General features: G+C 40.3%; 1 protein-coding gene and 1 pseudogene across 3 annotated transcripts in view; both read left to right on the forward strand.

Moving 5' to 3' along the window:
* ZNF397 (zinc finger protein 397) overlaps positions 1-12,401 on the forward strand; it is a 51,998-nt gene extending 39,597 nt beyond the window's left edge. The window contains exons 1-3 of one of the 3 annotated variants that reach the window (XM_047794120.1): positions 70-483; positions 827-1,062; positions 9,819-12,401. In XM_047794120.1, coding sequence (XP_047650076.1) covers positions 963-1,062; positions 9,819-11,770 — 2,052 coding nt within the window. In that variant the 5' untranslated portion in view covers positions 70-483; positions 827-962 and the 3' untranslated portion in view covers positions 11,771-12,401. Of the gene's footprint in view, positions 1-69; positions 484-826; positions 1,063-4,713; positions 4,722-9,818 lie in introns of those variants that run through there. The other 2 variants (XM_047794121.1, XM_047794124.1) reach the window with 2 other exon arrangements.
* Positions 6,110-7,152, forward strand: LOC125134613 (ATP synthase subunit d, mitochondrial-like; annotated as a pseudogene).
* Positions 12,402-14,427: the final 2,026 nt, after the last annotated feature.

The raw sequence follows: 14,427 nt of genomic DNA on the forward strand, positions 1-14,427 counted from the left end.
CACTTCACCCCGCACCGCCACCCTGCGCGTGCGCACGTGCGAGACCGCGAGCCATAGAGCTGAGCAATCCTCCCGAATTCCTAGAGCGGACGGGGTGACGGCGGAGGTGATGGAGGGTTTGCAGCGGGTGAGGCTTGAGGGCAACCTGGCGAACACATCGAGGTATGGGTGATGTCGGGTCATGGAAGGCAGAGGAAGTCAGGTGATCTCGCCTCCCCAACGGCCTCGTAGCACTGCTAGGGAAACCTGTGCGGTTATTTGAGTCCATGGAGAGTCAGGGCCGCCGCCGTGACCCCCAGGCGCAGTTTCTGGGCACAGACAGTTGGTCAATTTGCTTTTGGTACCTGGTCAGCCCTTGCCAGGCCCTGGGTTCACTTGGGTTCAACTGAATGAACACCAGAAATTCAAGGAGCAGGTGAAATTCAGAAGCTTGGATGCATCCGCGCGAATCAACAGACTGTGCTGGGAAGGAGCAACCTGAAAGTGAGTGTGCGAAGAACGGAAGGAGGGAAAGAGATCGTTTTGTTGGATCTGTAGTTTCATTTTGGTGTAGGAAGAGCAGCGAATAACAAGAGCTTAACCGCTAGGACAAATTCCAAAATTCCCTCCTCTGCCTTATATTTCCAATTATATCCTTACTTCGGTACCCTTAACCCTCCCCCGTCCCCCATTATCTTTGACGATCTCTAAACTTGGAATGGAGAATACACGCCCAAGAGGAGTGATGCCTGATTCCTTGGTGATGAGGGAGGAAGCGTAGTAAATTTGAGAGAACAGCACTTGAAACTTAAATGAGATTTTGTTTTCTCCTTTACTTCTTTTGTAGCTAAAGGATTTTTCTGGCGGTATAGTCTCAGAAATCATATCTCCGTCCTCCACAATGATTCCTTTCCAAGCCCGCTGGTACTCAGTTGCCCCCAGGTCTCAGACTTCTACGTGGATCATAAAAGCTCACTGAGGAAATGGTAATTCTCCAGTTGTTCCCTGAGATGTCGAATGTACAGCTGCAGTCCATGGAGAGCCAATTCAAGTATGAATCTCAAGAACACCACTTTCTTTTAGGTGAGAAGCAGAGTATGTCTTTATTAGTGGCTTGGGGTGGGGGTCACTGTTACCTTGGTATGTTTGTGTCTTCAAGTGCTGTTGGTATTTCTCATTGCCTGCCCCCCACTGTATTAGATAGTAGCATCTCTTTAGTGCTCCAAGCCCATGGCTTTATTGTCCATTCTGGCAATCAGATTCTCTTGGGGTTCCTTCCTCTCCTTAAGTCCCCAGTGTCATCCATTTTCCGTATTACAATCACCTTATCATCAATCTGTCAGTGTTTGGAGTTTCCCCTTCAAAATCTTTTCAAGTCATCGGTCTTTCTCATGTACTTTGGGGGCGTAGTTAAAAGTCTGACACCTGGATTCAGAAACTAGCTTTGTCATTTACTAGCTTCAGTAAGTTACCTACTTTTTTTTGTTTTTTGTTTTTTTTAATAATTCTATTTCCTTGCCTTATAAAGGTATAACTCCTACCTTGGAAGTTATCGTGAGGATTATGTCTGTTACTCCATAATGAAAACCCCAAAACTTAGTGACCTAAAACATCAGACATTTTTAAAGACTTTATTGTCTTATGGTTCTGTAGGTCATCACTTGGGCTGGGTTCAGCTGGCAGTTTTTTTCTGGGATCCCTCATGGTTAACTAAGGCCAGAGTCTAAGTTGGTATCAATCATATCTGTCCGACTGTTGGTGCTGGCCATGGCTTGGGTCATGTATTTCCAGCAGGCATACCTAGTCTTTTTCACAGGGCAGCTAGTTTTTAAAATCAGAGAGAGGAGTTACTGTTGTGGCTCAGTGGAAACAAATCTGACTAGTATTAGTATCCATGAGGATGCAGTTTCAATCCCTGGCCTTGCTCAGCGGGTTAAGGATCCAGCGTAGCTATGAGCTGTGGTGTAGGTCGAATACACGACTCAGATCTGGCATTGCTGGCATTGCTGTAGCTGTGGCATAGGCCAGTGACTACAACTCCTAACTCCGATTTAGCCCCTAGCCTGGGCACCTCCATATGCCATGGGTGTGGCCCCCCAAAAAATAATAATAAATAACCAAAAAAATAAAAAAATAAAATCAGAGAGAGTGCAAGCCCTGATGCATAAGCACTTTCTAACCTATGTTTACATTACATTTGTTATTATCTTATTGGCCAAAGCAAGTCACATGACCATTCCAGAGTCATTATGGGAAACAACTACCCAAGGATATAGATATTGGGAGATAGGAGCCTTTACTACTGTAACAGACACCATGAACACTACATGAGATCCCATATGTAAGGCTCTGAGCATATACGTGGCTGGTAGTAGATTCTTTATGATTGGTAGTCACTGTTATTTTCAGTAAGATAATTTTGATCCTGACTTTGTTCAGAAGTTGTGTAGGCTCTCATTTCCTCATGTTTTGCTGCTTCTTGATTTTGGTCCTCCTATTATTGCTATTTTACCTATGAAATTCACCTTCTATTGTCCTTTTCTTTTACTCTAAATCTTTTGCCTCTCTTTAGTTTTGGAGTATCTTTATTTTACTTAGCTTCTCCTGTATTTAGAATTTGTCTTTCCTTAAAAGCTGAGACCAGCTCAGCCAGCCGGGGTGGAGGGGGTGAAGGATGGGTGCTGCAGAGCTTAAGAAATGTTAAACTGCGACAAAGAAAGACACATGGACAGAATAAAGTTTAAAGATGGGACCCTGGGACTCAAGACCTCATGGATCAAGAGCCTTGAATATCAATGCCTCACCATCTTTATTGTGCTCTCAGGAATGTAAAAAATGTTAGAAAGCAGAAACCCCAAGACCCTCTGCCTCCAGTCACATTGTATTTTAATTCTTACCTTTACTCTTACATTCTATATGTAAAGGGCAATGAAAAGGTCAGCTCTCTATGCATAGCATCTTGAGGAACAGTCAGTGCTTGCTGGAGCAGTTTTCTGACTTGAGATGACCAGGTTTTCCAAGGTCGACACCTTGTCCTCTCAGTTAATGCATGACTTGCTGAGCCAGTTCCCTCTAGCCCCTTACTTATAGTTACTTATGGCTAAGTTCCACATCAGCATGAATAAGCACTTTTCCAACTTGTAGTTTCCTTAGGGCTTAGAAAATACATCCTGAAGATTTCTCCCCACACTTAAGAATCTATTCTAAGGCATCTAGCTCTTGTCTTTCTTGAGAATCACTGCAGAATTGCACCCCCTCCTTTTTGTTTTACATAAATTGACATACTATATGTGTTTGTATCCCTTAGAGTGTGTACAAAATTACATTTTTATGATAATATAATTATACTAAAGTACATACATAAAATATAGAAAGGCACAGAGCAAAATTTAAATTAACTATTCAACAGATATTTAATGTCGATAACTGTTTATCTTAAATGTTACTGTTTATTTGTGTTTTGGTGGCACCCATGGCAGGTGGAAGTTCCTGGGCCAGGGATTGAACCTGTACCCACAGCTGCAGCAATGTTGGATCCTTAACCCACTGCACCACAGGGGAATTTCCCAATGTTATTGTTGATAAATGTTTAGTTAATAAGATCATAGCTTGTTATTATTAACCATATAATATTATCATTGGTTATTGAGGGTTTACTTTGTGCCAGACACTAAGTTCTGAGGATATAGCAGTGAACTAGTCAGAGAAGCCTTTGTTCTCAAGGAATTTATATTTTAGTAGGGGAAATAGGAAATAAATAAATATACAGAATAGTATCAGATAGTGGTAATGGGTATGGAGAAAATAAATCAGGGTATATCTTAGGATTCTGGCAGGAAACAGATGGCTCAATCAAATTGGGTAATCCAAAGTTTCATGAAGAAGATGGGCAGGGTTACAGAAATTAACAAGAAATGGAGAACAGCCTACACCGAGCCTAAGCTGACAGTCATAACTGTCTTCCATCACTCATTCCATATTGCCCTTACCTTCTGCCAGAATCTAAGTAGCACAGAGCTCTTTGTCTAGTCAAGTAACACAAACCTCCTTTCTTGGATGATCTGAGTCCTTGGTGATGCTGTCTCTTTCAGGTTACTTAGGTGTACCATTAACTGGGCTTGTTAGAAATGAAAGAATTAAGAGGCATAAGCAGGGGTCCATATTGTTGAGCTCATCCATCCCTGCTGCCATGACCACTTTGTACATGAGTCCATTGGGAAAATATTGGTAGAAAGCTGATTGACATTTATAATATGAATTGCCATGTCCATCTGATTGAGAGGCTTCTCCATGGTGAATGCCTTTTGGTGAGGATTCACTTGGAACACAAATATATTCTTTTTTTTTTTTCTTGTTATTTAATTTTTTTCCACCGTACAGCATGGGGACCAAGTTCCTCTTACATGTATACATTTATTTCACCCGCCCTTTGTTCTTTTGCAATATAAGTATCAAGACATAGTTCTCAGTGCTATCAAATATATTCTTTATTTGCACATTCTAGGAGGTTCATCCTTATACTTTTCCTCCAGAATCCTTACTTTTCATCTTCCAATCTTGTTCTTTCCAGGTACCTAACTATTCAGATAACCCATTAGTCATTACCCGTGAATTGGTATATACACGTATCTTAGGCTGTGTTGCCTTCCTGGGAGGCAACCAGGTGTATACCTGAAATTCTGCCCATTGGGAGGATTTGCCTCTATCAGTGTGTTTGAGGCCACCTCTGCGTAGGGGTATAAGTGGAACTTATTTACTTTCAGCTGGTGCTCACATACCAGGCAGGCCCATCTATCAGCCAGTTGTATACTTTTTCCTCCTGTGTTAACTGGGAATAGGGAATTCCCATGGGGCCATGAATATAGGTTGAAGAGAGGTAGTGGAGCAATAGGAACAAGTACTATGGGAATCTGCTAGCACATGTAATTTATTTGTCTTTGCTTTTTTAATGGAATATTGGTTTGTATGTTCAGTTTTATGAGTTGATGGACCAAATAACATAGTACACAGCAGTCAGTTTGTAAGTTATTTGGTGCCCTGTGGTCAAGCATCAAGTCTCTATTAGTGTCTAAGAGCAAGCCAGGATATGTTTTTTACTTAGAAAATTATTGCTGACAGAAGGGAGTATGGCCTGGAAATTCCCTTTGGGGTTCAGTGGTTAATGAACCCAACTAGGATCCATGAGGATGTGGGTTCAATCCCTGGCCTCACTCAGTGGGTTGAGGATCTGGCATTGCTATGAGCTGTGGTGTAGGTTACAGACATGGCTTGGATCCCACACTGCTATGGCTGTGGCATAGACTGGCAGCTGTAGCTTTGATTCGACCCCTAGCCTGGGAACTTCCATATGCTGTGGGTGCAGTGCTAAAAAAAAAAAAAAAAAAAAAAAAAAGATGGAGTGTGGCCTTACTCCACTGTGGTTCTCATAAAGGATTGCAAGAGGCTCCATATAGCTACCCTGACTGCTTTCATACACTCCCAATACCATTTGTAATCCTAGTTAATAAGGTCATGTGTCAGGACAGCTTGCATTGCAGTGTAGTCCTACTGCAGAGCCTTTTTCTTTTTTTATACCTCAAGTCTCACTCAAAGTAGCAACCCTACAAGTTACTCAAATTGGTCATTTCAAGCACATTTACTATGGTATATGTTGCCTTAAAAACACAGAGCCTACCAACCATGTGCCTCTCTGAGGTGGTAATAGTTAGTTAGAGATATAAACAAAGTGAAAGAAAAAGCTTTATGATTGAGAGAAGTCTTCCAGATAGAGTGAATAGCAAAAGCCAGAGGCCCCTAGATATAGCAGGAAAAGAGTAAGCCTTGAGTAAACAAGTAATAGAGGTGGTGTAGAAGGCAGTGACAGCAAAAAGAAAGAAAGGAACCAGATCACATGGAACCTTCTAAGCCATAGTTAGGACTTAAAATTTATTCCCAGTGAAATGGGAATCTATTGGGAGTTCTTTACACAGGATAACATGTAAAGATAACTTTGCCTATTCCATGAGAATATGAGAAAGATAAGTTAACAAGATGAAAGCAAACGATTTAAAATAGCAATCAACTAAGTCAAATAAATCAAGAATAAGATTGAAAACAGAACATTGGATTTGTCAGTGGGCCTCCAGAGTCCGTGAAGGATCCCAAGATGGCTGGGCGGAAACTTGCTCTAAAAGCCTTTGACTAGGTAGCCTTTGGGGAGATCATACCTTGAAACCAGAAGGCCACTGCTAACTCCCTGAAATCCTGGAATAAGACCCTCTCCACCAGGTTGGCTGCTCTACCTTAGAAGCCACCTGCTATTGACTGGGCTTACCATAAGGCTACCATGGCAAAGGCTGGCTTGGTAGATGACTTTGAAAAGAAGTTTAATGCCCTGAAGTACCCTGTGCCAGAGGATAAATATACTGCTCAGGTGGATGCTGAAGAAAGAGAAGATGTGAAAAGGTGTGCTGAGTTTTTGTCTCTCTCAAAGACCAGGATTGAGGAATATGAGAAAGAGCTGGACAAGACGAAGAACATAATTCCATTTCAGATGACCATTGAGGACTTGAATGAAGTCTTCCCAGAAACCAAATTAGACAAGAAAAAGTGTCCCTACTGGCCTCACAGGCCAATTGAGAGTTTATTAACTTGCATCTCGGAGAAAGCTCTGGTCCTCGAATTATAAACTCTGGACATTAAAAATAATTACATTAAAAAAAAGAATTTGTCAAGATGAGGGACTTTAATAAATGCAGTTTTGATGGAGTTATAGGGATAAAAGCCTGATTGCAGTGTGAATCAGTGAATAGGCTTGGTGTTGGTTAGAATATAGAACAATGTGAACTATACACACCTGATGGAAGTGTGAATTTGTTTAACCACTTTGGAAAAGTCAAGTTGAAGACCTGACAATTTTGACCCTAAATTTATATAACCTTGAGAAACACCTGCGTATGTGTACCAAGACAGATGTATCAGCATATTCGTGTCAGCATTGATTAAAAGGACAAAATGTTCTTGTCCATTGAAGGAGAATGTCTGAATCAATTGTGGCATATTTCTCACTATAGCAGTGAAACGTGAATGGTCCACAGCTACACATATGATTGTCGAAGAATCTTTCAAACGTAATGTTGAACAAAAAAGCAAGTCATAGGAAATTCCCTGGCAGCTCAGAGGGTTAAGTATCTGGCCCTGTCAACAAACTGCTGTGGTGTGGGCTCAATCCCTGGCCAGAGGACTTCATCATGCTGCAGGTACAGCACACACACACACACACACACACACACACACCCCACCCCACTGAAAAAGGCCTGCTGAGATTTTTACTGAGGTGCATTGAATCCCTAGATCAATTTGGGAAACATTTCATAGGTCTTTATTTTCTCTCAGCAATGTTTTGTACTTTTCATTTTACAGTTATTACACATACATTCTTTTTTTTTTTTTTTTTGTCTTTTTGCCTCTTTCTTGGAGGTTCCCAAGCTAGGGGTCAAATCGGAGCTGTAGCCCCCGGCCTACACCAGAGCCACAGCAATGTGGGATCCGAGCCACATCTGCGACTCACACCACACACAGCTCACGGCAATGCTGGATCCCTAACCCACTGAGCAAGGCCAGGGATCCAACCCAAAACCTCATGGTTCCTAGTCGGATTTGTTAACTCCTACACATATATTCTTGAATTTGTCTCTGAGTATTTCATTTTTTGGTGTAATTGAAAAAATATTTTTAATTTTAGGTTCTAATTATTCATTGCTAGTATGCAGAAATACAAACAGCTTTTGTGTATTGTATTAATAAAATCATTTACACGTTCTAATAACTTTTTTGAGACACTTAGGATTTTCTGTATACATGACTGCATAATATATAAAACAGTTTGATGTTCTTATATGTCTCATTTTTCATGCCTTACTGCATTGGCTATGAATGTTGAATAGAAGTCGTACTATGTTGAATAGGAGAGGGCATTCTTGTTTTGTTCCCTTGTTCCTAGGAGAAAAGCATTTAATGTTTAACCATTAAGTGTGATGTTAGCTGTTGGTTTTCTTTCTTTTTTAATGGAATAGTTAATTTACATGTGAGTCGATATTAAGATTTAAATGTACCGTCTTATTCATTTTTATCTATCCTATCTTTTGTTTCATTTTTATTTTTCTTTTTTCTCCTTGTGTACCTAATTTTACATTATCAAGTTTTTTGTTTTTCCCATTTTTCCCCTATTAGCTTATTGTTTATAATCCTTTTGTTGTTATTTAATGGTCACTCATAGCAGCACTTCCCAAATGTGATTCTTATGAGAGAACCAAGCCCACTGTAAGTAATGTATTAATATCTCTCCTATACATCTATTGATATACTAGCTATCTGTCATCTTTGGGAGACTTGAGAAAGTAGTCACTCAGATTATTTTCTGATTTATTTTCTTGAAGAACCCAGGTTGAAAAGAGGCTGCCCATGAAATTACAACATACACATTTGACTTATTTCAGTTTAATCTTAATTTACTATTTTTATAATATTTTAGTTTTGTTTACCTCCCTCTTGTGCTATTTTTTCCGTGTATTTTAATTCTACATATGTATTGTAAACTCCACGAGACAATCATATTGCTTGTATTATTCAGTACATACACATTGAGATTTATACCAATACTTTACTTTTCCCAGCACCCTTTGCCTCTGACAAAGAGGATAAGCCTCCACTGGAGACTTGGGATTTTGGACTCTAGCCCTTGAAATTAATCTTTGTCATGTTTTGAATGCTCTAGATCATTTGCAGTCTGAATGGTGTGCCTTTATAGTAAATACCACCTAACAATGGGTTGATAGTCAAGAATTTTAATGAAGCTCCCATGTTCTCTACCATTACCAGCATCTGGTATTATTGAGCATAGGCATAACCTCCTAAAAAATCAATTCAAAAAAGTTTTTTTTTTCTTTTTGCTTTTTAGGACTGCACCTTCGGCATATGAAAGTTCCCAGGCTAGGGGTCTAATCAGAGCTACAGCTGCCAGCCTACGCTACAGCCATAGCAATGCAGGATCTGAGCCAAGTCTGCAAACTACACCTCAGCTCATGGCAACGCCAAATCCCCAAACCACTGAGAGAGGCCAGCGATCAACCCCACATCCTCATGGATACTAGTCAGATTCGTTTCTGCTGCACTACAATGGGAACTCCAAAAAGGATTTCTGATCCTACCTCCCTATCCTTTTTCTGGTCCACACACCTTAATAAAGAAGTTTGGTCACTGACTGTGGCTGTTCCCAAAAGGATCATGTTTTCTTGTCCACTGTCTTCTAATAATGAGGACAAAAGAGGTAGGGGATTATGTAGACCTATTTTTGAAAATTCAGGCCTCCTTCCTAACAATTCCTGGGCATGATACTTCTTTCTTTCCCCTAATGGTAGTGACCAGCTTGGTTGGTATACACTCATAGTGACAGCCTGGCTACCCCTCCCTCCTCCTCCTCTCCCTCCCTTTCACTTCCTTCCCCTCTCCCTTGCCCAGGTATGCTTTCATACTGCTTACTTTATGTGTGTCATTAAATTGTTTATATTTTAGCTCTCATATAGTCAAACTTTGCTAATCACTGTGTTTAGGTTTCAGTATTCCCAGATCTCCTATGACAAACATACAGAACATATCTGGCATGCCACTTCAGTAAACGGTTATGCATTACTTGTTGATTCCTCTTAGTTTCCCTCTCAGAGCATAATTTTCAGAGCTTTGGAGCAGTCCTGTAATGTGACAGCATTTTATAGGTAAATACTGATCTATTTCTATCCATTACTGAAGCTTTCTTACAGTATGGAGAACACATTCCATTTGGATTTTGTTTATTGTTCTAGATGGTGAGACTAAGGACAAGGTTGGAGAGCTGGCTTCTGAAGAGGAAATTATAGCAAAAATTAAACCATTGACTGAAGAGTCTGACAACTCCAGAGATGATGTTCTCCAGGATTCTGAATGCAGAGAATTTTGTGAATTTGGGGAGAATTTCAATGGTAAAGATCAGAACCTTTTTAAAAAAAGACACCATAACTGTGATAAATGTGGGCAAAGCTTTGCTTGGAGAACAGGCCTTATTAGGCATCAAAGAACTCATTGGGAGAAACCCTATGAATGTGATAACTGTGGAAAGGCCTTTAATGTGAGTTCAGCCCTGGTTCTGCATCAGAGAATTCATACTGGGGAGAAGCCCTTTCCTTGTAATTGGTGTATTAAAAGTTTCAGTCGGAGCTCAGACCTTATTAAACATCATAGAGTCCACACTGGTGAAAAACCTTACAAATGTGATGAATGTGGGAAAGCCTTCAGTCAGAGCTCTGATCTTATTATACATCAGAGAATCCATACAGGAGAAAAACCCTATCAGTGCAATCACTGTAGTAAAAGTTTTAGCCAGCGCTCAGACCTGGTTAAACACCAGAGAATCCATACTGGAGAGAAGCCTTATACCTGTAACCAGTGTAATAAACATTTCAGTCAAAGTTCTGATGTTATAAAACATCAAAGAATCCACACTGGCGAGAAACCATATAAATGTGATGTGTGTGGGAAAGCCTTCAGTCAGAGCTCAGATCTTATTCTGCATCAGAGAATTCACACTGGAGAGAAACCATATCCATGTAATCAGTGTAGCAAAAGTTTCAGTCAGAACTCAGACCTGATTAAACATCGAAGGATCCACACTGGAGAGAAACCCTATAAATGTAATGAATGTGGAAAGGCTTTTAACCAGAGTTCAGTCCTTATTCTGCATCAGAGAATTCACACTGGAGAGAAACCCTATCCATGTAGTCAGTGTAGCAAAACCTTCAGTAGACTGTCAGATCTCATTAATCATCAACGAATTCACACTGGAGAGAAGCCTTACCCATGTAACCAGTGCAGTAAAATGTTTAGTCGAAGATCAGACCTTGTTAAACATCACAGAATTCATACAGGTGAGAAACCCTATGAATGTGATGAGTGTGGAAAAACTTTTAGTCAGAGCTCAAACCTTATTCTCCATCAGAGAATTCACACCGGAGAGAAACCATATCCATGCAATGATTGTACGAAAAGTTTTAGTCGTCGTTCAGACCTTGTGAAACATCAAAGAATACACACTGGAGAGAAACCATATGCATGTAGTCAGTGCAATAAAAGTTTCAGTCAAAGCTCAGACCTCACTAAACATCAGAGAGTACACTCTGGGGAAAGGCCCTATCACTGCAATTGTTGTGAGAAAGCCTTCAGTCAGAGTTCCGACCTTATTCTTCATCAGAGAGTTCACACTGGAGAAAAACCATATGCATGCACACAGTGCAGCAGAAGTTTCAGTCAGAACTCAGATCTTATCAAGCACCAGAGGATCCACACTGGGGAGAAACCATACAAATGCAACGAGTGTGGAAAGGCTTTCAGTCAGTGCTCAGCTCTCATCCTACATCAGAGGATCCATACTGGGGAGAAACCATATCCATGTGATCAGTGTGGCAAAAGCTTCAGTCGGCGCTCTGATCTCATTAACCATCAAAGAATCCACACTAGTGAAAATCCATATAAATGTGATATGTGTGGGAGAGCCTTTAGCACATTCTCTGATCTTATTGAACACCAGAGAATCCACACCGGAGAGAAAACCCACAGGTGTGTTCAGTGCAGCAGAAGTTTCAGCCAACTCTCTGATCTTGTTAATCATGAGACAGTCCATTCTGGGGAAGACACTCTAAATGCGATGAATATGGGAAAACCTTTGGTGTGTACACCAACTTTATTCAGTAACAGACACACTGCCAGAAAAAAAGTCTTATGAATGCTGTTGATGATTACGAGAAAGGTTTTAATCAATGCTCAACTCTTGTGCTATGTTTGAAAAAAAAAAAAAAACAGTGGAAAGGAAACATTAATTCAGTTTATATAATGGAGTTTAAATCAGAGCTCAGACATTGCTAAACTTAAGACAAATTCTGAGGGGGAACGCTGTGAGTTGTGGGAAAACTTCAGTGGGGGAAAGATTTTTACTGAAAGCAGTAATGGGGAAAAAAAATTCTATCTGCTGTAAAGTGAGAAAAGTTCTAGTCTTTTATTCAGACGGTCCACAGGAGGAAAGTTTTATTGTTATAAGAACTGTGTAACAATCTTAATGCAGAACCTTAACAGATGCTGTAAAAATCAGTGTGGTGTTGTATGCAGTCAGAACTCAGAAGGAAATGTATTAATGTTATTGCAAAACTTTACAGGGCCCAAATCACTTATTGCATATCAGAGAAGTTATTTTAGAGAATGTAGGGAAAAAATAAACCCCTTCCATATCTTAGTATTCACTCTGATAATTGGCACACCACTTATCTCCTGACAGCTGGAGAGTCCTTCCTTATGCTAATAGTAGGCATCATTAAATTCCCTGTGCTATTCTGGTATTAAACATTAACTACATAACTCCAGTGCTGCATTTCCTTTTGCTTTTTTCTTTTTAAAAGCAAGAGAGATGTATTAAGGCATCAGAGGAGGTTGGGCTGAGCTCAAGATGGCACCAGCCCTGACTGAAGTGGTGCTAGGCTTGTAAAGGATCTATGGCTGGAGCTTGTGGCAGGAAGGATGAAGAAGTAGGAGGGGAAGGTCAAGGAGGGGTTGGGGGTCAAGTCCCATGATAGAGGGCTGTTAATCCTTGTAGGTGGTCAGTCTATACAGGCAGTTGTTTCTGTAGGCCATTCAGTGCTGCATTTTCTCAAAGATCCTTTTTTAAAAAAGATTTTTGGCCTAGTTTTGGTCTTCCTAGTGAACACGAGTTTTCAAGTTCCTATGATGTTCACAGCAAATATGAACTTGTTTGTTTTTTCTTTTTTAGTTTTTTTAAGGGCTGCACTGGAGGCATGTGGAAGTTCCAGGCTAGGGGTCAAATCAGAGCTGTAGCTGCCAGCCTACACCGCAGCCACAGCAACTCGGGATCCGAGCCATGTCTACGACCTACACTACATCTTATGGCAATGCCGGATCCTTAGCTCACTGAGCAAGGCCAGGGATTGAACCCAAGTCCTCATGGATACTAGTCAGACTTGTTACTGCTGAGCCATGATGGGAATTCCCTAGTTTGTTCTTAATAATGGGACCCATGCATAGATTTTAGTGGTTTGAAATTACTTCTTCAACATTATGATTCAATCACATCTAAATATGTGAAACAATTTTTTAAATATGTTAAAGTGTGATCTCTGTACTATGTTTATCTTGTCACCTGTAGGTAGAACAAAAATATTAGCTAAAATAACACCCACATTACTAACTTATATAACATATTCTTTCTAAAAATAAAAAGGCCTATTAGATGCCTCATTAGTACGGTAGGTAGCACGTCAGTCTCTATTGATCTTTTTTTAATGGCAACATTCATCAGACTGTTTTATTCGTTGATTTGTGACCTACATATTGATAACAGACTACAAATAGAAACAGTTTGTTAAAAATAAGAATTGTCTTTCTAGTATTAACCATTTGCTAAAATCCTGCTACTGTCATTTACTTCGACTATCCCCCCATAATTATTGAATAATTTAATGTGCATTGTGAAATTATTATATACAAGGTTTCGTAGTATTCAAAAAGAAAATACTGTCCCCCCCAAAACATGTATTGTATAGTGATAAAGACTGAAAACACATGGCTCAATATAATCATAAAGGTAGACAAGATGCTTATAAGAACTCACAGGAGGTAGGTTCAATTCTAATTGGAAAGAAAAGGAAAGTTTGTGGAGCTCCTGAAATTTGAGTTTTGAAGGATGGGAGGAGAGGCATAAAGTCTGGGAGGAAATAGTCAACAAAGAAATAGAAGCAAGAAAAATACAAGAAATGATGTAGAGTATGGTGCTTGGTCATTAATTCATTCAGTAGATACTCAGTGAGAGGTACTGTACTGAGTGCTCCTAAAGAAAAAATGGTAACTGCTCTCATGCTCAAGTGTTTATGAAAATAATGACTGAAACATGACTTAAAGGGTAAAGCAGAGTAGTTCCCACTACGGTGCAATGGGATTGGCAGCGTCTCTGCAGCACCAGGATGCAGGTTCAATCTCTGCCCAGGCACAGTGGGTTAAAGGAGCTGGCACTGCTGCCATGTGGCAGAGGTCAGAGCCGGGGCTCAGATCTGATCCCTGGCCCAAGAACTCTGTATGCCACAAGATGGCCAAAAAAAAAAAAGAAAAAAGTAAGGTGGAAATTAAAGTAGGAGAAAAGACGAGGAGTGCGATGCTAAAAAAGCAGTCACTTTAACTTTTTGCAGTTTACTGTCATCTGTAAAACAGAAAAGTACTAGGTATAGTTGGAATAAATTTCCTATTTCTGCTTTTTTTTTTTTGTCTTTTTGCCTTTTCTAGGGCTGCACCTGCAGCATATGCAGGTTCGCAGGCTAGGGGTCCAATTGGAGCTGTAGCCACCAACCTACACCAGAGCCACAGCAGCCTGGGATCCGAGCT

This window comes from Phacochoerus africanus, chromosome 8 (genome assembly GCF_016906955.1).
Source record: "Phacochoerus africanus isolate WHEZ1 chromosome 8, ROS_Pafr_v1, whole genome shotgun sequence".
Lineage (NCBI taxonomy): Eukaryota > Metazoa > Chordata > Mammalia > Artiodactyla > Suidae > Phacochoerus > Phacochoerus africanus.